General features: G+C 48.7%; 1 protein-coding gene across 1 annotated transcript; it reads left to right on the forward strand.

Moving 5' to 3' along the window:
• Positions 1-2,016: 2,016 nt before the first annotated feature.
• Positions 2,017-21,212, forward strand: LOC142024961 (C-type lectin domain family 2 member D-like). The gene is made up of 5 exons (XM_075017353.1): positions 2,017-2,032; positions 14,840-14,929; positions 16,826-17,010; positions 19,756-19,865; positions 21,050-21,212. Exons 2-5 carry the CDS (start codon positions 14,848-14,850, stop codon positions 21,210-21,212), a joined length of 540 nt encoding a protein of 179 aa, XP_074873454.1. The 5' UTR covers positions 2,017-2,032; positions 14,840-14,847.
• Positions 21,213-22,796: the final 1,584 nt, after the last annotated feature.

Consider the following 22,796-nt stretch of genomic DNA (forward strand, 5'->3'; position numbering starts at 1 on the left):
ATTACTGCCTGTGAGGTCCGTTTCCCCCTGTATTTACATGTATTCTTAGAGGGAGAAATTCCCCTTTGGACATGGTTTCCCTTTATGTTACGACTTCGCGGTCCCCAGCCACGATGTATAAAGGGCATCACCCGTGCGTGCACCCAGGCATGTGGAGACGTGCACCTCCACTAGGAACACACGCTGCCCGATGTGGGTGCTCTGCTCATCAGCTGGGCGGCACCTCAACCTCTCAAGAGCAGCCGCCCAAGCACTCAGCTTACAGGGAACCCTGCGCTCAGCCCCTTTCAAATCCTTCTCTGCCCCCAGCTGCCCTGGGGCCCCACCCAGCCTGACGCATGGGGGCAGAGACGGATCAGCCCCCCCGCCATATGTTCATTGTGGACAGGGCTCTCTCCCAGGCCCCCTTCCTCACTCACACCCATTCTGACTCTCCTGCTGGAGCAGGGAAGGGCTACAGAAGTACTTGCAGGCACTACGATCCCTGGGGAGAGGGACTTTGGAGAAGTACCACCATCCAGGGCAGGGGGGAGCAAACCTTTTACATCGGGTCCCACATTTCATCCCTGCAACTAGCAGAGCTCCTGTGTAATGTCATCCAGACTGACGGAAATTTCAGTTATCATCGAAACCCCTTTCAGCAGATGGAAATGTAACCTGCACACCTAGGCGTGTTTTACTGCCCCATGTGGGGGCACCCAGATCACTTCACACAGAGAACCAGCGAGTTTCCTCTGCAGCTAAGTATCAGCTGGTTTTCAGCTCAAATTATAGCAGCTCATACACCAAGGTTCCTGGTTCAAGTCCACCTGTGGGTAGTTACATGAGAAAATACATCCATAGAATGTAAAAACCTTATGAATCAGTGTATAAATGTGAACACACAGACATACAAGCAGTAATAGAATTCAGTGTTTCTAATGAGATGGATGAGCCTGGGACCCAACAGCCAATTGTGCTGTACCCCCTTAGGAAATTTCACCCCCCTCACCTGAGGGAGCCCACCCCAACTTTACGCACCCAGACCTAAGGGAAATTGCAAGAACTGCTTTTCACCAGATTCACCTGCCTCAGTCACTCATTTATCCTCTGCAGTTGCTTTTTGCCCTTTTTATTGCCTAGCAACTAAATTCAAATGTCCGGCGTGACATGCAAAATGGCTGCGAGCCATCAGGCCAGCCAAACACTCCAAGCAATAGATGCATGAGACTTTTGTCCTATTCCTTGTGTTTTTTTAAACAAATTTTTGGCCAATTTCTTATTACAAAGCCTGTTTTTCTTCAGCACAGGAGTCTGCATGGGGGCCAGATACGGTTTTAGTCAGAGGCTCTTTAATGAATGGCTGTACCCAGGCCTCGGGCCTGTTTAGCTTCTAAAAGCGGACAACATCCAGGGCGCTGGGGCCAACGGGGCTGGAAACCAGTGAGTACGAACTGAAACCATCATAAACATTAAAGAAACAGAAAGTCGGTGGCCAGCCAATTAAAGAAACTCTGAAATCTTCATTGTGCCAGTAACTAATGGCTTCTGGGGGAGAGGGGTTTTTATATCAGCTGAGCAAGAAATTACTGCCGCTGCTTTTCCGCTGGGGAGGCGTGTTGTTGTTAATCCCACCACGTGTTTCATTACCACGCTTTCCTCTCCTGTTAACGGCCCTGCATGGCTTGTGAGATAGGTGCTATCAGCCCCCTCATAGCCCCGTCTGCTCCCTGACGACAACCACAAATGCCTCAAATCCTTCAGTTACTATTGGAGATAGCTGGTCTACTCTGGGGATCTGATTCAACAGCACCTGTTTTTCTCCATTCGTTTTGTAGCGGAGCTGGAGCACCTCACACAGCCTTGGTACAGCTCAGGGGTGTTCCTTTGTTTTTATTTTTCTAAGCATCTAAAAGTCAGGTGTTGGGACTCTCAGTAGCCCAACCCCCATGCGGATCCAGGCCTCCCTGCCAAGAGGAGAGGAGGGATAGTCCAGCGGTGAGGACCATGAAAAGCCTGCTTTGGAGTCCCTGATTCCCCACCGATCTCTGAGGTACGTCACTTAGGTCCTGGTCTCCATTGGTGTTTACGCGCCTACTGCCCACTGAAATCGATCCATGCCTCAGTTTCCCTTCTGTAACACAGGGCTACTAACGCTGCCCTGTCTTGTAGGGGTCAGTGCATTAGGAGCTGGTGCTGACACTAGCTGCTGTTGTAGTGGCGTCCACAGATATAGGAGACGGGTTCTCCGGGCACCAGTACGATGCTAACAGGAACTTAAATAGGGTTGTGACAATTATGAACTCTGCTAATTAAGAGCCTGTTTCTGCAAACAGATGGCTGTTCCCCTATTGCATTTTCTGGAGGGGCAGGGGCTCCATTAGCAGTGGTATTGATACCACAGCAGGGCCTAGAGACCTTAAGTTTAGATTCACAGAAAAAAGGCCATCCAGTCCTGTTCCCTGCAATGAGCCGGACCAGTAAACCTAGTCCAGCCCTTGCAGGAGTTGGTCCAACAAGCTCTTATACCCCTCCAGCAACCGGGATCCCACAGCCCCTTGGAAGCCTGTTTCAGAGCTCAGCTACCTGAAGAGCTAGAGTTTTTCTTCATAGTGAACCTTTACTTTGCCCCGTTGATCCTGTCCCCTTTATAACAGCCCTGAGCATTTCGAAATCCCCCCTCTGTCTTTTCTCAATATTTAACACGCCTGGATTTTTTTTAACCATTCCTCTTAAGGCAGGTTTTCTAAGGAATTGTCTACACTGGGATTTTTTTTGGGCAGAAAATGCCCTTTTTGCCTCAAAAAAACCAAAACAAAATACGCCTTGTGTCCACCCTCGAGCCTGTTATTCTGGACATCTAACTCAGAATAGTAACTCCACCAAAATGAATGACTTTTGTTGACCCTCCCTCTTTTCATGTTGAAATATTCAGTGTTTACTAAGCAGAGGTAATTATAACTTAATCAGCCTCCAGGGAGGCAGCCCATCATTGCTTTTATTTCAAAACTGGGCTCTCTCTTGTGAATGCTCCGTCTCAACACACTCTGGCAGTGAGAGCGCTCTTCTCAGAAATAACTTACTTTCACGTTAAAATGTCTGAATAGGTTATTTCTGAGAAACCCGGCAGTGTCGTCAGAGCCTACTAAGATTTTACAGTCCCGGGATTTTTTTAACCGTTCCTCCTAGGGCAGGTCTTTGATCCTTTGTTGTTGCTCTCCTCTGGCCTCTCTCCAGCTAAACCTCCACTTTCCCAGATTAGAAGGGTTGTTGTGAAAACAGTGATTACTGCAAATGAATTAGCCTTAAATGCATGGTCTGTTACTGTGTTAGCTGTTGCATCTGATGAAGTGGGTCTTTGCCCATGAAAGCTGATGCTCCAAAATATCTGTTAGTCTATAAGGTGCCCCAGGACTTCTTGTTGTTCTCGAAGATACAGACTAACTCTCTGATACTTGACACCGAGGTCTGGTTCACTCTCCCACCACATACACAAACAAGTCTTCTCTACAGCCTTAACTAAGGGGAAGGTGGCATTTAGCACAAACTGCAGTGGCTCAGTCACTAAGCTCCTGAGATCCCCTGGTTTGAATCTGCCTATGGGAAGTTACAATTGGGGGTCACCTGGGTTGTCTCTGAAGCTCAGGATACTCTTCTCTAGCTAGTGGAAATATGTAACCCACACACCTAGGAGTGGGGTTTGTGTCCTATGTACTGGTGCCTACTTACACTGCAAGAGAAGGTATCTCCTCTATAGCCTTGGCTGAGAGCAGCCAGCTGCCCTTTAGCTCCAACTGTAGATTCCCAGCCTATGGGTTGGGACCTAAACATGGGTTATGATTAGATTTGTTAAGGGCCTTTGCCCATGAAAGCTCATGCTCCAAAATATCTGTTAGCCTATAAGGCGCCACAGGACTTCTTGTTGTTCTCAGAAATGCAGACTAACATGGCTACCTCTGATACTTGTGTTAGCTGAGCTCCAGCTGTGTTTTGTGGGGGTTGTGGCACAGCTGAGTCTGCACTGCAGGGACATTCTGGGTTTTGCAGGAGGGGTTTTATACTTGTTGAGCTGTGGAGACCCCAGGCTGCATTATTATTGGCTGAACAACAGCTGTGTCTCTGGCTTGGTGGTGGAATCTCCATCCCTAGGGGTTTTGAAGTCCTGGCTTGACAAAGTCCTACACAGAGAGAGAGACATCTCATAGAGCTGGAAGGGACCTTGAGAGGTCATCGAATCCAGTCCCCTGCACTCACAGCAGGGCCTAGCACCACTGCTATTTTTTGTTCTAAATCTATGTGCCCAGCGCCTTTTTGGGCCCCTCAGGGACAGCTCACAACAACCCTGTGTTTAGCAGGCCAGTGCTCTAACCACTGCGTTATCCCTCCATGGCTGGGATGATTTAGCTGGGGGTGATCCTGCTTTGGGCAGGGGGCTGGACTTGATGACCTCCTAAGGTCCCTTCCATCCCTAGGATTTATGATTCTATGAAAAAATAACTGGTCTGTTAGCAAGGGACTAAAGGGCAAAGAGCCTTCAAAACATAAGGAGAAGCTTGTGCCTGATGCTTTTATCCAGCAAAGCTCACGACCTAACCCATGGTTATTTTCTGCGGTGCCACAGGGCTACTTGCTGTTGCTGGAGAAGTGGGGGAGCCTGTGGGCGAGACCAGAGAGGCATCAGAGCTGGTAGAAAAACCAGCTCTCAGGGCAGCTAAGCTGTGGAGTACATCTCCTAGAGGGGTGGTGGAGTGCCCGTCACAGGTGGGTTTTCAGATTGGGCTGGACAAACACCTGTCAGGTTCGGGGTCCTGCTAAAGCATTTTTTCCCTGTCCATCGGTGGATTAAATTTTATTCTGTGCAGTGGAGCGTGTGCCGATGTGCACCACCCATGGGAACACATGCAGTGGCTGTGGGTGCTCTGCTAATCCGTCGCGTGTCAGTTGACTCTCTCTTGGGTAGACACTGATACCGGTACCTTCTCTCGCAAGGGCGTCCTCTTCTCTGAACACTCAAACATGGTCACCCTTGAGAATGTTCTGGATGAAACAGCTGAATTCTTAGTTCCAATCATTTCTTCAGTTCCCTGTTCTGCCTCATGCACTTATGTGTAGGTGCCAGGCAATTTAACCCCCTCTGCGCGCACACACACACACACACACACACACTTTTCCCCAAACTTCCCTGCCTGCCTCGCCTGCCACAGTTTGAGCCAGGTTAATTCTGTGAGGCTGCATAGGTAGGGCCAATGTTTAGTTCCTCTCCCAGGGCTTGTCTACTCTCAGCACACTCCCAAATCACTCCCCATTATTTTCACATGCCCACGAGGCCATCCTCCCTCTTGCACTGATAAGGCCTCAAAGGCATCAGCTGATATCCTGGAATGAGGCTGTGTCCTGCTCTCCCTTCCTCTCCCTCTAAACAGCAGCAGCCTGCCCATTAGCTCAGGCCCTGGGGGAGGAAAGGAGTTGGATACAGAGCTATTTGAAAAATCTGACCCCAGTAGTGGGATGGTTTATTTGCAGCTTCTGCACATTGGTGTCTGATTTAGTTATTAGCCTGAGATAAGGTTTGTGGACCTGTTTGTCCATTTGACTATTCTCAGAGGAGAAGCTGTTAGTGCGCCTCTAATTTTTTCCATCCTGGGCAGAATAAATTTTGTTGTCTGCACTGAGTCATGTCAGATGTGCACCCCTGTAGAAACATACACTTCCAGCTGCGAGCCCTCTGCTAACCAGCTGGGCATCCCCTGAATCTCTCCTGGGTGGCTGCCAAAGTGCTCGGCTTCTGGAGAACACTGGTAACCATTTTAGTCAGTATCTACAAAACTAAAAAAGAGCCTTAGTGACTAATACACTTAAGTGGGCTTAAGCTTTGTTGGGTCAAAACCACGTTGCTAGATGCCCGTTGTCAGAAGCAGGCTGCGATACATCTAACGAAGCGGTTTTGACCTACAAAAGCTATGCCCACATAAATCTGTTAGTCTCTAGGCTGCCACGGGTCTCTGCAGTGTTTTTGTTTAACTTTTCTAGTCTTCCCTCCTTCTTAGCTCGTGTGGACAAAGATACAGCAAGTTGCTTCGCCTACTGCCACTTGGGGTGACACAAGGGTAGAAGTAAAGTGTTGCTGGGTGCGGTGGGAGTTTCATATCTGAGTGGACACTTGTAGGCTGCACGACTCCTCTCCCAAGGCAAGTCAAACGTCTTCTCAGGAGTGGTGAGAGGCAGTGCTCCCTCTAAGCCAGGAGAGAGTCAAATGCTGCCCAGCGGATTAGCACTCAGAGCTAGGTTTGTGTTTCCATGGGTGGTACACGTTCCCACCTGCCTTGCTGCATATAAAATTATTCCACATGTGGATGGAGAAAATTTGCCCCTAGATGGAAAAGATCAATGAGTACGTGGGAAAGATGGTCTGGATTGGGGTGGGGAGAGAGAAGCTTGTGTGTGGTTGCGGGGAGGGCCTGCCACGGGTAGGGAAGGGGAGGGGTTCCCCTGGGGTCAGCTGGAAGTTTGTCCCAAGACAGAGTGAAGTGGAGGAGACTTGAAGATGACCCATGCTCCACTTGCAGTACAAGGCTTTAAGTTATGAATCTGGATAAGGGCTTGCCGATCTGACCTAAGAATTCAAGGTTTGACCACCGACCCGGCCACCATAGCACCCCAGTGCTAAATAAGCTCTTGGACACAAGGCTGTTCTCAGGATTTTCAGTGATCACACACACTATCTGAACAGCACAATTCTATTAGAACAATGGGATGAAACATATGGGTTAATATTTGCCTGCAGGGTGCAGATGAGAGAGGTTCAACCTATAGGACGCTACAGAGTGCAGTGGGCTGGAGATGGACGGAGGCACTCCAGCTGTGAGTGTATGGGAGCCACCCCCTGCTGCCACCCCACACTGGGCTCCCTGGTAATCCCCCACGCCATTGTGGACCCCACACATCCTGTCCATAGGGAAGTTGAGGTGACTGCCACGGGACCCCCCAAGCCTGAGGTGGCTGACCTGAGCCTGTGTACGAGATGGCTCTGCCAGAGGGGTTTCCTGTACGGTTAGCTCAAGGGGCTACCCAAACACAACCTCACTCTGTACCCCGCCGACTGAGAGATGCAAGCAAAGGGGTAATGCAGGCCCAGGACTCACAACTCTCCAAAGGGACTATGACTGTGAGCTGTAAGCGCTGGGCTGGGACAAGCGATAGAGGTAGGAATGAGCCTGCTGAGGAAGAGGACGAGGGAAGGGAGACAGGCTCTGCTGGTGCTCAGAGTCGTGTCTTGTGCCACTGGGTAACCCCACTGCCCGACGCATTGCCTGCACATCTGACTCCAGCCTTCTGTTGTCCATCTGCATGCAGGGGGCCAAGCGAGGGCCAGGGGAGCTGGGCAGGGGGGAAGTTTGTGTGGGTTGCAGGGAGGGCCCACCAAGGGTAGGGAAGGGGAAGTGGCATCAGGCAGCCTGTGGGGGCAGGTGGAGGGAGGATCTGAAATACTTCTGGGGCATGTGTAACCACACACCTGGGTGTGGTTCACTCTCTCACACAGTGGCACCGAGACCGCTTAGCAGAGAAAGAATGTGTCTCTTCTGCAGCCTTAGCTGGCAGGCAGCGGGCTTTTAGCTCACACTAGTGGCTCCTGCACTAAGCTCCAGAGTCCCCAGGTTCGGGCAGTTACAGGTGCAATGAATCCAGCCAGCCCCTGCTACCCACTGAGTGCCCCACCTAGTGATGGAACAGCAGCAGAGGCCTGCAGGGGTGTTGTCACCATCACCACAAGGTGCAGAGCAGAGGTCAAACTGCAGGGGAGATTGACTAGCAGCTCTGTGGGCAACTGAGCACAGTATTTGCACCTGCTGGCTTCTGCTAACTGGTCCCACCTGCTTGGACTAATGCTGTCATCAGCCACCCAGCCTGAAAGGGGGGTGCTCGCTTGTGGTTAAAGTCCCATTGAACTCAGGCTAGAGACTTACAGGCCGTGGTGGTCAACGTTCCTAGTGATTTTTTTCCACCCATGTGCAGAATAAATGTTGTTCTGTGCACCGAGGCCCGTGGGGGTATGCACCACCCATAGACACACCTGCTGCCGATTGTGGGTGCTCTGCCAATCAGCTGGGCAGCATCTGATCTTTGGTGGCTGCCCAAGCGCTCAACTTCCAGGGAACCCTGGTAGTGTCAGGTGCAGGGATTCCAGGCAGGGGGCACCAGCCACACGTCCCTGCCCCACCCCCTCCCCACCTGTACTCCCCTCTCCCCACCCCTTCTCTACCCCCTCCCCCTGCTCTGCCCCCACCTACCACTCCCTGTGGCAGTGGCGCAGCACTGACTGTGAATGCGAGGGCAGGGGATGGATGCTGGGGGGTGGATGTGACCCCTGGGTACCCCCACATGGTGCCCCTGTTTGTAGGCGTGCCCAGGAGCTGGGTCAAAGACCATCCCCGCTCCCATGATTAGTGGCCACCCTTGCGGTTAGCAGAGCATCCTGGCTGCAAGGCTGATCCCCACTCTGACACTCCAAGGCTACGTCTACACGTGCCCCAAACTTCGAAATGGCCATGCGAATGGCCATTTCGAAGTTTACTAATGAAGCGCTGAAATGCATATTCAGCGCTTCATTAGCATGCGGGTGGCAGCGGCGCTTCGAAATTGACGCGCCTTGCCGCCGCGTGGCGCATCCAGACGGGGCTCCTTTTTGAAAGGGCCCCGCCTACTTCGAAGTCCCCTTATTCCCATGAGCTCATGGGAATAAGGGGACTTCGAAGAAGGTGGCGTCCTTTCAAAAAGGAGCCCCGTCTGGACGTGCTGCGCGGCGGCAAGGCGCGTCAATTTCAAAGCGCCGCTGCTGCCCGCATGCTAATGAAGCGCTGAATATGCATTTCAGCGCTTCATTAGTAAACTTCGAAATGGCCATCTGCATGGCCATTTCGAAGTTTGGGGCACGTGTAGACACGGCCCAAGTGTAGAATGTGGGGCCCAGAAAAGACCTTAAAAACACCTCTCCTATATAGGCTTCTGCTTAAAAGCTCCCCAGGGTCACAGAATCTGTGACCCTGGGAAGTCGCTGCCACCAGCCACCTTCCCATGAAACCCAGGCAGACACACTTGGGATCTCTCCCTGTAGGGTAACCTTAAGCTCTTAACCTTCCCTTAGGAGAGAGCTTGAAAACAAATCGGAGAAATTAAGCTGCCATTTGATAGCTGACCTTTCGCTCTTTGGCCTGCATAGACACAGGCCCTTCTCTAGGCCACAGAAATCAAACAATTGCCTTAGAAACGGTGATTTATTAGTAAAACAAAAGATATACATGATAAAGTGTACTTGGTTGCTCGCTGTCCCAGAGCAACTAAAAAAGCGGGTAGGTTAAAGCAGGGGAGAGCAAACTGCAATTAGCCAGGGCATCCCAACCTGTCTAGTGTGAGCCAAACCAACAGAAATTTCATATGAAAAAAATAAAAAGAAAACATTCAGCAGGTGTAAGAAAATAAGTCTGTTGAATATAAAAACCATTAACCCGCACATAAATGTGAATGCCCAGACAGAAAAACAGTAACTTGGCTTCAAATTTATGTTTTCTTATTTTGCTACTGAAGGGCTCTGATTTCACATTTGTATGTTTTGTTGTTTTGGAACATTCAACACTTTCATGTAACTTTGGCGTTTTGGGGGGGACGGAAGATGAAGATGTAGAAGTTGTAGTATTTTCACCGGCCATTGAAAGCCATTATCCATATTCAGGGTAATTTAAAACAAAACAGCCAAACAAAAAACCCCACAGCTGTTAGTGATGGGCATTAAACAAATTGCTAGCTGGCTATGCTTCCGTCTGCCCCTGCCAGGGAACTTTACAAAAGGCAATGGAAGTGCAGCCGGGCGGCAGAGACCAGGGAGAGGGGCAGGCAGCAAGTGCACCGCAGGACAGGAAACCAGGCAGAAGCTGCAGGAGACAAAAGGAGCGCCCCTGCTTGCTGAGGGGAGCCGGCTGCTGTGCCAGCCCTTTCGAAAAGGTGTGCCCCACCCCCCCAGGAGGGGCGCACACACCGGCTGGTGCTCCCCTGGCTTAAAGCACGGAGAATTACTTCCGTGGGACCCAGTTGAGAAGTTACAGTGTACACAGGTGTACCTCAGCCAGGTTGAGAAGCCCCCCAAAAAATTAACATGATCGCATCCGACAAAACATTTCCTTAGTCCTCACACATCTGTATGCCCAGATCATGTTGTAGCCTGGACGTGGACTAGACTCATGGAACCTGCTCAGGATTAAACATCTCTCTGTCTCTCTCCTCTGGCCACACAAAAGAAGGACCCCTCCCCCAGCAGGTAACTGCTTCCATTCAAAAGATCCCTCTCTCTTCCCACTAGCATTCATGACACCTGTGCGCCAACAACACCAGCCTGCCCAAACAAAATGCTCCCAGACACCCAATTCACCTCTGCACAGAGAATGAGAGAAAATAAATTGCGTGTGAGAAGAGGTTAATGTCTGAGCTGGGGCAAACCAACGATGCAACTAAAATCAGCCTTTTAATTGTTTCTGCTCTGAAGCCTGGTGAGATGGGTGGGTCTCCTCACCAAGCAGCAACAAGCCCAAGCCTGTTGCCCCAGGCGCTGAGACTCACTGCAGTGGGTGTGATACAGCAGCACAGATTCAACCCGAGATAACTGCAGTTCGGCGGATTTACTGCCATGATGTCCTCACAGATCCCCGCGACGTCGATGAGGATAACCAGAAGGCTGCTTGCGTGTGTGCTCAGTGATGTGAACCCACTAATCACAGCAGACCCCGCGAGGGTCCCCACAGACCACAGCCCAGAAAGGGATCGAAGGTGCCAAGTCAGGTTCGTTGCAAAGTGAAGTACAATAGAGTTGTCAGTAGACTCTGCTGAACCACTGCACAGATGTACCTGCTGCAATGGACTGACATAGTCAGAGGGAAATTTCCACTGCCCCCCCAGGTCAGACAAAGCCTGTCCCCCCCATAAGACACCACTTTACACACAGGTACAAACAAAGCACCCCTCACTGCTGACGTATCCGGTTACTACCCTCTGAGGTTGTCAGGTACCTGCACCTCCAGGTTTGGGTAGATCATCTCTGTCCATCACACTGTCATTTTAGACCCTCTCCAGAACCCGGGTCTGTAGCTGTGTGGAGTGGGTACCAAGGTCTCTTTTAATGAGCTGGTGGTACCTTGTGATTTGTACTTATGACCGGTACCAATTATCATTCTGTACCTGAGTTGGTACCAATGGGAGATTTGCTCTCCCAGCCCGGTTTGTGCCACATTCTGTTCTCAGGGGCCTGCCTCCTGCTCACCGCTTAGCTTTGTGTTAGCCATGTTTCATTCATGTTTGGCCTCAAACCAGGCCTGTGCTGCATGGGCTGAGGCCTTCATCTTACTGCAATAACCAGGGTTCCCTGAAAGCTGAGCGCTTGTGCAGCCACTCAGGAGAGATCCCAGTGCTGCCCAGCTGATTCGCAGAGCGCCCACAGGTAAGCTGGTGTTTCTCCGGGTGGTGCACATTCACATGTGTCTCGGTGCATGTAAACATTTATTCCGCACAGGGATGGATCAAATTTGGAGGGAACATTGGCACGAGAGGTTCAAGGGGGGCCGGGGAGAGAATTCACAGCACTGCACCTCGTCCTTTGGGAGGGGAGGTTTAGCTTTTCCCCAACTGGCCTCTGATGGTCACAATCCAACCCCTTCTGCAGGACTTCTCTACAAATGGACTGGGGCAGCTCCTGGGGGCTCAGCTGTGCCGGAAGAGCTCCCCTCATTCCCGAAGTGGATGAGGCAAAAGACAATGTTATTTCCGCGTGAGAGCCTCCGGCTTGGGAGTTATTCCCAAAGTGCTCTGGCCCTGCCCCACCTCTCTCCCCACTCACTCTGCAATTCCTCCTTCCGGTCACTGCTGTCTCCTTGATAGCTCTGCCCTGGTGAGCACTGGGCTCTTCACCTCCTTCATCACAGCCTATAAAGCCTGGCTTATGGAGCTTCGCACTGGGATAACCTGTCCTAGACAACCACCCTTTGCAGCGCCCCCCAGGAAGTACCCGGGTTGGAGCAGACCAAAGCAGAACCAGGAGAAGGAAGCAGAGGCAAGAGAAAGTTAGGCCACAACCACAATTTCTCTTTGAAGAGATTATCATCAGTTCTGGGAACAGCTCCCACCTCACACAACCCTGTTGCACCTGAGATGAGCTACCCCTCTGAGACACACGCACAGGGCTGGCCCCACACAGGAGAGGGTAGAGCATTCACCTTGTAAACCCTGGGTTGTGAGCTCAGTCGCTGAGAGGGCCTTTCAAGGGTCTAGGGCAGGTTATATGGGAAAAAAAAAAAGTCTGCCCGGGCAGATGATAGGCCCTTCTGTAAGTACAGGGTATGGACTTCATGGCCTCTCAAGGTCTCTTCCAGCTCTATGAGAAAAATATATCTCCATGCTTCAAAAGCTGCACAGCTGGCAGGTCTCACTGCTCTGGGTTGAATAGTAACGGGTGAGCTGGGGCTGCTATCCCAGGACGCATGTGGGCAAGTTCAGGCAGGGTTTCCTGCATGCTTGAGTGGCCCTTCAGGAGAGGGTCCAATGCCACCCAACAGATGAGCTGAGTGCCTGCAGGGAGGTTTTTTGCTTCTCTTGTGATGCACATTTGCATGTGCCTTGGTGCACATTAAAATTTATTCCACACATGGATGGAAAAAACCCTCTGGAGCTCTCTCTGCGGAATCTCTTACGGTGCTAGACACACTGTGCGCTGGGAAATGGGGAAGGTCTGTGACTCTCTCACATGGCAGGGCAAATAGCACAGGGGCGATCTGAGGGCAGAAGCCTGACTTTTGGCATCCAGGATGGCAGCCATTTCTGCAACTTTGTCCACTGGGAAGCAGAGCGCCCCACATGACTCGTTGTATGTGCAGCCGGGTGCAGCGTCAACAGCGCTCGTCCAGTGGGAGCTTCAGGGGCACGGACCCACGTCTGCCCATGACTGTGGTACCGGCTCAGTCAGCACCTCAGGATCTTAGCTCAGCACAACCTCACACTCCTCTAGCGTCTCTGTTCAGATGCTGGAACAAACAAGCCTCCTATGCTGTGGTTAGTTACACCCTCATCCTTGTGCCTGCTCGCTCCACCAACACATCCGTATCTGCTACCCCTCCCTAGCTCATGATAGGCCAGGGTGGCCCTGATATATCTCTGGGGAATTTGTTTATGCCTAACCTTCAGACAGGTCCTGTTGTCTGTGCCCTGCCAGCAGCTGATAAATCTGCTTAGCTGGCATTCGCTACAATCGGGTGTCTGGGTGTTTCGCCAAGGCCAAGGCCTACACTGCTTTGTGCTGTTACTTCTGCCTATGGCTCCAGCTAGACCCCTGCAAATCGGACCCCAGACCTTCCATTGTCCTCTAGTCTCTTACATGGAGTACCAGAGTCTGAAACATAAGACCTGGGTTTTACTGCTTAACTGTGACGTGAGTCTGAACGAGTCCCCTCCCTGTAGTTGGTTTCCTCTGTGGTTTTAAAATTTTTGGGTCACGGACTGTATCTGCCATCACACAGAACCACAGAGCATCACGCTCGGCTGGGGCAGGGACTGACTCTCTGTGCGTCTGCACAGCACCCAGCACAACAGGGCCCTGATCTCACCTGGAACAGGGACTGTCTTTCGGCATGTGTCTGTGCAGCGCCTGGAAGAACGTGGCCCTGATCTCAGCTGGAGCAGAGATGGTCTCTTGCTGTGTGTCTGTGCAGAGCCTAGCACAGAAGCTCTGATGGTAAGACAAAGCTTTTGGCACTCAGGGCTGGAATGTGGAAGACAGACAAGAGGAATCTGCATTCCCAGCTGTCTGAAACGCGCTGCCCAGCCGCCTCCCAACTAAAGCCATCAGGAGGAAGTGGAGGCAAGAAGCAGGGAGCCCTTGGGTGAGGTGTGAGTGGGGCAGCTCTGTGCTCTTGAAAGGCAGGAGGGACGTGCCAAGGGGCAGCCAACCCTCAATACCTCCCAGGACACAGCCCGGTCCCCTCTCTCGCTGCACAGGGTGCACCATGAGGCACTTCAGAAGCAATTGAAAGGGCCCAGGGCTGTGACTGGCACCCCAGAGCAAGTGCCCCCTGTATCCTCCCTCGTCCTGGGTCAGTGGGCCAGGGCAGCGGAAATGCCACCTGGCCCCTGAGTTAAAAGCCAGCTGGTGGTGGAGGCGATCACACTCTTTACTGGCTTAGAAGGAAGCAGCTCCCTAGTCTTATTGGAGTCCCTCAACCAGGCCATGTGGGGACTGTGTGGAGTGGGGATGGCAGGGTTTGGGGACTGCTGGTTGCTTTGAGATCCAGGAAGGGGGCGTGATGATGAACACCTACAAAAGGGGAATGAGGGTTAGGACAGTCTGGGCCTCGTACACAGCCTTGGGCCCTGCGTGGAGGAGAAGAGGAAGAGACTTGGATGTATGATCTGACTGGAAATATCAATTTCTTTTGTCATCTTCTAGGTGAAGAGGTCAGGGTCACAGTGATCACAGGCCAGGGACAAACAGAAGAAAGAATTGCTCCTGGTAAATAATTGTATTATGGGTAATACCATAGCACCAAAGACAGAAGCTAAGTCCTGCTTTGTGCTTCACAGACACACAGTGAGAGATAAATAGTAACAGAGAGAGAAAGCCGTGCTAGTCCATATGCTATCAAAACAAAAAAGCAGTCCAGTAGCAATTTAAAGACTTACGAAATAATTTATTAGGTGTTGAGTTTTCGTGAGACAGACCCACTTCTTTAGCCCATAGCCACACCAGAACAGACTCAATATTTAAGGCACGGAGAACCAAAAATAGTAATCGAGGTTTGCATCTCCTTTTGTATCTTTTTGTATTTTGCAGATTTCAGCATGAAGTGCATTAAAGAGCACAGGATCGCGATTGCCATTGTCATTATTGCAGCTTTGATCATCACCATAATTGCACTGGCTGGTGAGTGAAAGGCTGTTACTAACTCCTGGTCCTGTCCATGCTTGTCACTGATTCATCACTGACAGCTTGTCATTGTTGAAGATCACAGCACCTGTGGCCCTTGCCTTACCCTGTTTTTGCCCTGGTCTGACTCTGTCTACCCCCCATTTAGAAAGTGTGTCAGGGTCTAGGCACGAGAGCACTGAGATTGTTTGGATCAGGGCAAACTGCAAAGGCTGGGAGAGACCATCCTCAAAGCTGGAGGTCATTCTAGCGCTTAGGGTACATCGACAATCGAGATTTGATTTCGCACACCTGGAGGGGAAGCGCCAAATCGAACTATTAGCGGTTGGCAATCAACCTCTCTGCTCCTCCATATCAGGAAGAATAACAGAGATCAATGAGATAGTTCCTCCCGTCGCTCTACCTCTGTGAGGATGGCCTGGTAAGTCAATGTACAGATAAGTTGATGGTAGCTACACAATTATGGTAGCTAGAATTGCATATTTACTGTAATGCTTAGCATACACCTTTCCCTAGATTCCACTCACCTAGGCTGTGCCTACGTTAGACCTAGATGTCGACCGCTGAGATGCAATTTTGCCTTCACCAGTTGCATAGCTAAAATCAACATCAGCATTCGATGAAATGAGGCAAGACAGATGAATTTTGCGTGTCCACAGGCACACAGGATCTCCCCAGGAGGAAACCCTGTGGTCAGAAACTAGGGAATGTAGAGTAGGAGTAGATGGGATCTTGTAACTCTGGATTTGTCCCTGGTGTGACCACTGCGGGAATCTTGTGTCTAATGTCCCCAATTCAAGGATGTTACCAAATCGGAAGGGGGTCAGAACTGAGCAGCAGAATGATGAACAGATTCGAAACCCTGCCTCATACTGCTAGATTCCAAGAGTTCCCTCTGTTTAGCTCCTGCTAGGGAAGGTGAAGGGGGCCCGGCTCCCCATCTGTAAATACCTATGTGGGGAACAAATATTTAACAATAGACACGTCAGTCTAATGCGGTCTGAAGGCTTGACGTAGACCCTGGGCAAATTTAGAAAAGGAGTAAGATCGTGGCTCCCAACCTTTTCACTCATGCGGATCCCCAATCACACCCCCAACTATTCAGAGAACCCCAATCTCTCCCCAAACAGTTTCTAATCCCTAATGTCCCCTCAAACCATTCACAGACCTTCAATCATCCCCCAGCCATTCATGGACCCCCGATCAACCCCAACTGTTCACAGATCTGCAATCTCTCCCCAAACAGTTTGTGGTTGCCCAGTCTCCTCCCAAACAGCTCATAAACTCCCAATCATCCCCCAAACCATTTGTAGACCCCCCCATTCACCCCACAAACCACTCAGAGACTCCCATGAAAGCCAATTCTAGCCACTATAAGCACAACATTCGGTTAAAAAGGAAACCACAATGTAGATGTTTGCACAACAGTTAATAACATGATGGGAAGATATTTAATTTAAAAATAATAGTTGATTGTAACTTTGCAGTTTATTCGAAACTGTGCTGATTACCAGAGCGCCCACAGTGAGGCGTGGGTTTCCTCTGGTGGTTCACCTCTCACATGTCTCAGTGCAAGTTAAAAAAATACTCCACACATGGACAGGGGACATTGGATGCAGTGGATTCTCTATCCCTGATCATTTTTAAATCATAGTGAGATGTTGTTGTAAAAGCTCTGCTCTACGGATCGTTTGGGGGCAATTCTAAGATAGCTGATGTGCAGGAGGTCAGACGAGTTGATTACAATGGCCCTGTTTTGGCCTTGGAATCTATGAAAAACGACAGCCCAGGCTATAAACATGTGGGTCTGTGTGGCCTCCTTAGCAGGGGTTCCCAGGCAGAGACAGTCCCTGGGGATGGGTCCATCTCTTGCCATCTCTTGCTTACTTTCAGCCACGAAAACACCCCCCTGCCCACGTTGCCTGCCAGAGACCAATTCTGCGTGCCCAGACGGCTGGGTTGGCTTCCAGGGGAAGTGCAACTACTTCTCAGAGACCGAAAGGAACTGGACCGATAGCCAAAGCTACTGCTCTGCACTCAACGCGACTCTGGCCGCCATCGATTCCCTGCTGGAGCTGGTAAGGAAGAAACATGCACCTTCAACACAACAAAACAAAAAGCAGTCAAGTAGCACTTTAAAGACTAGCAAAATTGTTTATTAGGTGAGCTTTTGTGGGACAGACCCACTTCTTCAGACCACAGCCAGACCAGAACAGACTCAATATTTAAGGCACAGAGAACCAAAAACAGTAAGCAAGGAGGACGTGTTTTTGGTTCTCTGTGCCCTAAATATTGAGTCTGTTCTGGTCTGGCTATGGTCTGAAGAAGTGGGTCTGTCCCACGAAAGCTCATCACCTAATAAACCATTTTGCTAGTCTCTAAGGTGCTCCTTGACTGCTTTTTGTTTTGATAGTGTATAGACTAGCACGGCTTCCTCTTTGTTACTCTTCAACACAACAGTTTATGGAAAGCCAGAGTCTGGCTCCCCCTGGAGGCCTAAAACCATTGGTAGATTCGAAGAGCTGCTCGTGAAATGTAAATTCAGGGGCAGGATGGGACATTTTTAAAACAACAAATTGATTTCCCACCATAACATTTTTCATTTAATTTTGAACCTGAAATGCTTTTTCATTTTTTTTATTTTTTAAACACTGAAACCTCATTTCTCAATGTTTTGGGCTCTCTTTTTTGTTTTTTTATATTTTATTTTTGCCTTTTCCCTCTTCATTTTATACTGTAAGAAAGGAGAAAAGGTAAATGTGTGCAAATGTTTATGAAAATCTGCCTTTAAAATGACTATTTCCCAAACATTTGCAAGAAAGATAAAATTGGCTATATGGTGTGTTGAAAATAGTCCTTGCTCTTTCAGCATAATTTTCTCTCTTTCTCTCTTTCTATCTATCCATCAACCATCCATCCATCCATGGCTTTATATCTATACAATTTAACTATCTATATAGACAAGGGAAAAGTTTGTCACCTAAGAAGGAAAAAATCAAATACACAACTACAAAAGAAGGGAAAAATGTCTAGGTGGTCAATTATCCTCCATGACTGCTGACAACGGCACAAGGAATTTAATCTGCAGTGAGGGAGGTGTAGGTGTGATCTTGACAAAAAGCTGTCTAACTCTCTGGGTGGTTAAGCTCTGAAATAATTTCTCAAGGGAGGTTGTGGAATCCCTGTCACCGGAGGATTTTAAAAATGTGGGAGGTTCGAGTGGACCACAAATTAGACCTTCTCTACACTTACTTTCACCATCAATCGACTTCAGTTACGCAAATAGCGAAGCTGATGTTGACATAACTACCATGGCATCTACAGTAGACATGGACAGCATGTGAGTCGATCGCTGCCATGTGGATCCACAGAACAACCGACACAAGGCCTTAAATATGAGTCGATGAAGTGCTGCGGCTGTGAAGAAGGCAGATTTCTTCCTTCTGGGCTGTATTAAGAGGAGCGTTGTAGGCAAAACATGAAGTAATTTTTCTGCTCTCCTTGGTGCTGGTAAGGCCTCATCTGGAGTATCATGTCCATTTCTAAGGAAAGATCTACACTAGGCATTAAAGTCACTTGTAGATATACAATTCCAGCTAGGGCTATTGAGTAGCTAGCCTTGACTTTTCTTCAGTCGACTTATCTGGCTATCCTTGCAGAGGGAGGTTGATGGGAGAAACTCCTCACTATATCGAGGAGTACAGGGGTTCACTTCCAACCCCAGAAAGCTCAATTTCACGCATCCCTACCACGTGTGAGATATTAAACCACAGAAGATAGACTCCAATGAGGTTGATCTTCCAGAGGTCATATAATTCATATAATTTAGATGTATCCTAAGAGGCATACTTTTGGAGAGAGGCAGACAATTAAGAGAGAGACCCAACTAAAGCAACACAAATGATCCGAGTTTGAGAAAATCTCTCCTGTGAGCAAAGGTTAAAAAAATGGGCACATTCAGTCTTGAGCAAAGAAGACTTGAAGGGGGACATAATAATATTTAAACATGTGAAGTGCAGTTAGAAAGAGGACACAAATCAGTTGTTCTCCATGTTCATTGCAGGTGGGAAAAGAAGCAATGAGCTGAATCATCTGCAAGAGAGATGTAGGCTAGATAGTAAGAAAAACTTTCTGAGTCTCAGGCCTTGTCTCCACCATGCAGCAGATAGATGCTGCAGCAATCGATGCACCAGCCACCAATTTATCGTGTCTGCTATAGACATGATTAATCAATCTCCAAGCTTGCTCCTGTCGAAGTCTATACTCCAACAAGATGAGAAGAGTGACCGGTGTCAATGGGAGAGCAGCCCCCGTTGACCTGACCTCACACAAAGTGCCGCGGTAAGTATGTCAAGGTCAGCCTCGCTCTTTCCATAGGTGAAGTAGATCAACAGTGATGATAAGTGTAGAGGAATCCTCAGGGGAGTTGGGCTTTGGAACAGGTTCCCAGGAGGTTGTAGCACCCCCATCATTGGAGGCTTTTAAAACCAGGGACGGTCTAGGGGTAGTGGTTTGGACTTGATGATCTCCTGAGGCTCCTTATAGCCCCCACATTTCCGTAAGTCTCTGATCTCCCAAAGTTGGGAAATGGTAAGGAAATAGGGGGACCCCTGTAGTTATGAAATGGAAATGAAAAGGTTTTTTTTAATATATTTTGCTGTGGAAAAAATTCTTTAGGATGATTCTCTTTGTCTTGTGCATTTTGACTTTGGGCAAGGGATCTGTTTTTCCTGTGTACAGCACCTAGTGTGAGGTGGCTGAGAAGGCCATTAAAGCTGCTGTGATACACATACAGATATAATGTGCGTTCTTCTTCCTCACAGAAGTTCACAATGCGCTATGGAGGGGGCCTTTATCGCTGGATCGGCCTCTGCAGGGAACAAGGTCAGGGCCAGCTTTGGAAGTGGACCAATGGAACCATATTCAACAACTTGTGAGTCCTTCGTTATTCACTTATCTGAGGTAAATAGGATGCCATTTAATAAAGACAAGTGCAAAATATTCCACTTAGGAAGGATCAATCAGTTTCACACATACAGAATGGGAAGCGACTGTCTAGGAAGGAGCACTGCAGAAATGGATTTAGCTGTCATAGTGGACCACAAGCTAAATATGACTCAATAGTGTGATGATGTTGCAAAAAACCACAAGATTCTGGGATGCATTAACAAGAGTGTTATGAGCAAGACAGAAAACATTATTCTTTCACTATACTCTGTGCTGATTAGACCTCAATTGGGGTATGGTATCCAGTTCTGGGTGCCACATTTCAAGAAAGATGTGGAGAAATTGGAGAAATCCAGAGAAGAGCAATAAGAATGATGAAAGGTCTAGAGAACATGAGCTATGAGGGAAGACTGAAAGAACGGGGATTGTTTAGTTTAGGAAAGAGAAGACTGAGAAGGTATATAATGGTAGTTTACAAGTACCTAACAATTTTACAATGAGGAGGGAGACCATTTTTTTCCTCTGAGGATAGGACAAGAAACAATGGGCTCAAACTGCTGCAAGGGAGTTTTAAGCTGAATAGCAGGAAAAACTTCCTTCCTGTCAGGGTGGTTAAACTTTGGAATAAATTGTCTGGGGAGGTTGTGGAATCTCCGTCACTGGAGATATTTAACAGCTGGTCTATCAGGGATGGTCTAGACATTACTTTGACCTGCTGTAAGTGAAGGGGACTGGGCTTGATGACCTTTCAAGGTCCCTTCCAGTTCTAGCCTTCTATGATTATTTTCTGGCATAGTTCATTTTGAAAGAATGCTGCAACATACACACATTTCACAACTTCATCTTATTTATCTCTAGTTCGTCCAGATCATTTTGAATTATGACGTTATCTGCCAAAGCATTTGAAACCCCTCCTTAGCTTATTTTGAACTAGGGCTGCTCTGTAGACATTCCCTCATTCTCAGATTGTGGTCCACTATGACCCCTCACGCACTGGGAAGACCAACAAGGAAACTGGCCACATTTTTCCTTTGCTCTGCGAGCCTGATGTGTGTACTTAGGACTCATGGTGACATTTACAGCTAGAAGTGACTGGTGCAGGGTGTGCCAGCTGGTTAGTAGCCAAGCCTGACTGAGAACCCAGGCCAATTACAATACATCTCCTTGCAGCTTTCAGGTCAGAGGGGAAGGGCAATGCGCCTACTTGAACGAACGTGGCGTTAGCAGCTCCAGGTGCCACTCGGAGAGATATTTCATCTGCAGTCAGCTGCACGAGTGCTCACAAAGGAAGCCGAGCCTGACGAGAGGGGACGCAACATCCAAGATCACTTAAAGGGCCAATTCAGCTTCTTGGGGGAAAGTCCAGTTTTCACAATGGTTCTCTCTTGTGGACCACCCTACCTCTCTGACTGTTACTCGGCACAGAGTCCAGCTGAAAATCCGTATTTATAAGTCTGTGTTCCCTCTCATTTTTCCCATCCATTGGCAGAATAATTTTTGTGCACCGAGGTATGTGTGGATGTGCACCGCCAGTAGCAACACATGCAGCCAGTGCTGGGTAACTGTGGGCACTCTGTTAATTAGCTGGACCACATTTGAATCTCTCCTATGCTACAGCTTACAGGAAACACTACTGACAGTACTAAGCTAAAACAAGAAGAAGTCCTATGGCACCTTATAGACTAACAGATATTTTGGAGCGTAACCTTTCTTGGGCAAAGACCTGCTTTGTCAGATGCATGAGTGGGGGGTTCCAGAGGAGAGTCTAAAGTTATAGGCTCCTAAAAAGGAGGGCGTCTCAGTCAAGAGGAGGGCCAGAACTGACAAAGTCAATTCAGTCACAGAGTATGTGGCCCATTAGCAGCAGGTGTGGAGGTGTGGAAAAACTGCTTCTGTAATTGTTCATTCCTTGGCTGATGGTGTCAAATTTGCAAATGAATTGCAGCTCTGCAGTTTCTTTGGAGTCTGTTTTTGAAGTTTTTTTTTGTGGCAGGATGGCTACTTTTAAATTGTAACTGACTGTGCATGGAGACTGAATGTTCTCCTACAGATTTTTGTGTTACCACTCCTGATATCTGATTTGTGTCCATTTATACTTTTACGTAGAGACTGTCCAGTTTGGCCAATGTATATTGCAGTGGGGCATTGCTGTCACGTGATAGCATATATTGTATTAGTAGATCCATCCTATTCTGCCCAAAAAGCTGTAACTTCCATTGTATAACCTTGTGCAGTAGGCTCTCTTTCAGCTGAATCTTCCTTTATAATTCCTCATTAGTAGACGTGCAGGTGAATGAGCCCCTGAGGGTGTGATTTGATAACCATATTTCCATGGTCCTACTTACAAGGTTGTTAGAGGTTTAAAACTAGAAGGGCTTAGCTTATGGAGCTTGTACAGAATCACTTTTTTTCAATTGTTTAAAAAAAAAGTGCATGTTTCTAGTTTGCTTGGTTACGAATAGACAAATCAAACAGCTTGAAACAATGACACAGAAAATTGCCCCATTGCTGGAACTGATATGTTAATCCTGGAACCTAGTGATGGCACTATAATCTTCCTTCTTTCTTTTTTCTCTGTGCTACTACTCCTGCTGAGGGCCACAGAGACATCCTGGGTAGTAAGGAGGATCTGACAGGGTTGCTGACAGACTATGCCATGCTCTGGGCAATGAGGAGAGGGCAGTTCTGGGCCCCCCACTCAGACTCAGAGAAAAAGTCCAACCAGGCTGTAGAGAAACATCATTTCTGTTACTTGTACTTGTGATTTTGTCCTCTTGCTCAGTTTGCCCCCAGCTCCAGTCTAGGGTTGGGGTGACTTTCAATTGGATTTTGGCACCAAAGCTATCTTCAGCCCTTTTGAAAATTCCAGTTTGGATGCTTATTTGGTGAGATGGGGTGAGGGAGATTTGAAAATATT

This window comes from Carettochelys insculpta, chromosome 22, assembly GCF_033958435.1.
Source record: "Carettochelys insculpta isolate YL-2023 chromosome 22, ASM3395843v1, whole genome shotgun sequence".
Lineage (NCBI taxonomy): Eukaryota > Metazoa > Chordata > Testudines > Carettochelyidae > Carettochelys > Carettochelys insculpta.